The 3,269-nt window shown below is 32.5% G+C and overlaps 1 protein-coding gene across 1 annotated transcript; it reads right to left on the bottom strand.

Annotated features, from left to right (window-relative positions):
• Window positions 1-586: 586 nt before the first annotated feature.
• LOC145051223 (E-beta-caryophyllene synthase-like) lies at window positions 587-2,865 on the bottom strand. The gene is made up of 7 exons (XM_078999326.1): window positions 2,774-2,865; window positions 2,422-2,695; window positions 1,945-2,326; window positions 1,633-1,851; window positions 1,381-1,519; window positions 1,058-1,306; window positions 587-900 (listed from the first exon to the last, which is right to left on the bottom strand). The coding sequence occupies exons 1-7, from the start codon at window positions 2,855-2,857 to the stop codon at window positions 607-609; spliced, it is 1,641 nt and encodes a 546-aa protein (XP_078855452.1). The 5' UTR covers window positions 2,858-2,865; the 3' UTR covers window positions 587-606.
• Window positions 2,866-3,269: the final 404 nt, after the last annotated feature.

The raw sequence follows: 3,269 nt of genomic DNA, 5'->3' as shown, positions 1-3,269 counted from the left end.
TCTATTAATCTAACGTGCAATCACCATGAACGACTAACAAGCAATAAAAAGTAAGGTTTTAAAAATCTTCCTTTGTAGTTAAATAGTTACAATTTATTGTGTAATTAAATATTTACAAATAAAAAAGTTATTTCAAAATACTATATAAGTTTTCTAACTTAATGATATATTATTTATTACATAATTAAATTTTAATTTCTATTTAACATTAACACCCGTGGATCCCACGGGTTTTTACCTAGTATATATATATATATATATATATATATATATATATATATATATATATATATATATATATATATATATATATATATATATATATATATATATATATATATATATATATATATTAGAGTGTTATCTATACAATTTTATAACATACAATCTATGTCATTAAAAAGGTTTTTCATAATAGCGGTAGTCAGCATAAAACATAAAATGCTTTTTATTATTGTATGTAGCATAGAAAAACAAATGTGAGATTAAAATTTATTACATAAACATGATAATGCATCGCATGACCGCGACAGATCTTGATTTTTTTATTTTGCAAAACGATGGAGAACCTACTTCTTGAGCGCATCTCGACCAGAGAATTTGAACTCATATATTCATCTCACGAACCAATAAAGATTTGATATGAGCTATGAGTTCTTCTTCCACATGAGTGAAGAGATCTTTATGTCCATGTAAGACATCTATCACCCGTGCCAAGTTGATGACACGCATTATTAGAGACATTCGAACATCTTTACAAATGAGAGTCTCCAGGGATATATCTTTCCATGCATCTTCGACCTTCTGGTGCAACAACTTATGGACGTACTCCTCTGTGAAATCGTATTGATTCATATAAATTTCCACGGAAGATGGAACATGTTGTCTTTCTTGTTCCTCCTGCATTATTATTATTATTATTAACATCATTTAGACTTCCAAATCTAGCACAGTGTTATAAAAAAAACAAATGGGTGCGTACGTATGCTGATCATAAGAAAAAACTGATAAATTAATCGCAATGTAACACAATGTAAGCCAATAAAACTAGATGCACCTTGTGGTTGGCAGTATCATCTTTGAATCTACAAATCACGCATGAAGCTTGGACAATAGTAGGATTCGTGAGAACCCATTTGAACGACTTATCTGAGACGAAATCATCCATTCCAACAAATGATGATGCGGTAAGCATGCTATAGCCACAACTCACGAATGCAACTGACATGTGCTCCTCTATTGTTGGTTTGAAACCCTCCTTAACCCATTTTGCTTCAGTAAAGTAGCTTTGAATGAACTCTTTCATCTGTGGTTGACAGTTATATGTATCTGGGAGTATATATGAACATATTAGAAACTATGAACAGGTTTGAAACTTACAAACTCTATGGCATGGTCAACATGATCTGATCTTCCCTCCTTTGCCATGATTTCTTCCATTTCTTTGTAAACATCCATAAGTCCCTGGTATATCGGTTTCATGTACTCCGGAAGAACATCTACGCATGTAATCGACCACCTGTAATTAATTTTCAAGCTCCTTATAAGTGATCAAAACAACGGGTTTAAGAACTTAAACATGTTAGTTTGCCTATGTGTAAGTGTAATACAACACGCTGCAAATTATACTACCTTTGAACTGCTTCGGTAAAGATTTCAAGCTCTTCAAAAATACCATAAGCATCATAAGTATCGTCAAGAATTGTTGACAATCCAAGCACTTTTGTTAAGAAAATTCTTGCACGAGAGTATTGTGGCTCAAAGTATACACCAAGTGCCCAAAAGTAGCATTCAACCAATCGATCCCGTATATAAGGTAGATTCTTCGGGACATTGAAACCTTTCCACCACCTACAGTAAATTAAGTAACACATGGATATAAATCTATAACTTGAATATATTAATGAGTTAAACGAGGGAAGATAAGGTAGCATGCATGCATACTCGGAAACTTCACTAAGCTCCTTCTTGTGCAGTGACTGAAGCAGGTTGAAGCCTAACATGGAAAGTTTAAGTAACGACTCGTTACAAGAAGCTTGTTTTTGGTAGAAAGGAATGTAACGCAATGCCTCGAGTCTTGGCAACCTTCTCTGTATAGGCTGCTGTAGTGCTTCCAGTATGTGGGTAGAAAGAGTAGGGTCGTTCTGAAGAGGATCCTTTGCTATGTCGGCAAGACGAGCTCTTGCGAAAACAAGAGCCTCATCTAGTATAACTTTACCTTTCACCATCATATATGTTGCCTCATATAACTCAAGCATCTCATGAACATCATTGGCCAAAGATTCCTTAAAAGCTCCATTTTCGTCTTTGTAGTTAGTGAAAATATCTGTGGGTACGTAAAAGATTGTTAGCTTCAATTGGAGGATATATATAGTCTCACACACACACAAACTACTGTTTTTCTTTATGGTGCGTACTCACCACATGAAACATAGAATCCTTGTTGTCGCATGAGTCGAAACCAAAGAGAAGAGCTACCACCATTCCACTCATCACCATATATGTCATAGATATGTTGCAAGGCTTGCTTAATCTCCTCATCAAAATAATAGGCTATTCCGAGACGTTGGATTGCATCAATAAGTTTTAATAATATTGTATGTTTCATCTGAACACCAAGAGCTGCCCTTATATCTTTCCTCACTTTTTCTTTCAGATCTTCGACTATTTGTTTTATCCCGACTTCCTCCGCTTGCTATATTTCATTCATCAAAAATCATTAAAATTGTAATAAATATGCACGAGTTAGTTTTTATTCAAATAAATTACATACCTCTTCATAAATGAGAAACTGATTTCCCCAAATGTTGGGATGGAAGTTGGCAGTGGGGCGAATAACTTCTTGTTTAAAAGACATTCTCAGAGATTTTTATTTTCTACTGCTAATAACATATATGAGTTGAAACCTATTTATAGGGATCCACAAGTCATTTAAAATGAATTTGAAAGTGGGGCACGTAGCTTCCTCTTGGTCAAAATATACTCGACTACAATATTTAAGTTTTCTGAATAACTTAGAGTTTTTTTTTTTTTTTTTTTTTTTTTTTTTTCAAAAAAAAAAAAAAGGTTAAATTTAGAAATCTTTTGTAAAAATGAGTTTTTTTTTTGTGCCCCACATAAAAATCAAAATCAAACTATGTTTTAGCCCCCTTCAACTTTCATAATAATCCCACAACTTATATATTATTTATTTTTTATATTTTTATATTTTTAAGTTTATATTTTAATCTTTATTACATATAATATATAAGTTCGTTATTCAAATTACA

The sequence above is a fragment of the Lactuca serriola genome, chromosome 5 (genome assembly GCF_051521515.1).
Source record: "Lactuca serriola cultivar US96UC23 chromosome 5, Lser_US96UC23_V15, whole genome shotgun sequence".
NCBI classification, from domain to species: Eukaryota; Viridiplantae; Streptophyta; class Magnoliopsida; order Asterales; family Asteraceae; genus Lactuca; species Lactuca serriola.
This window is presented reverse-complemented; position numbering and strand designations above follow the sequence as displayed.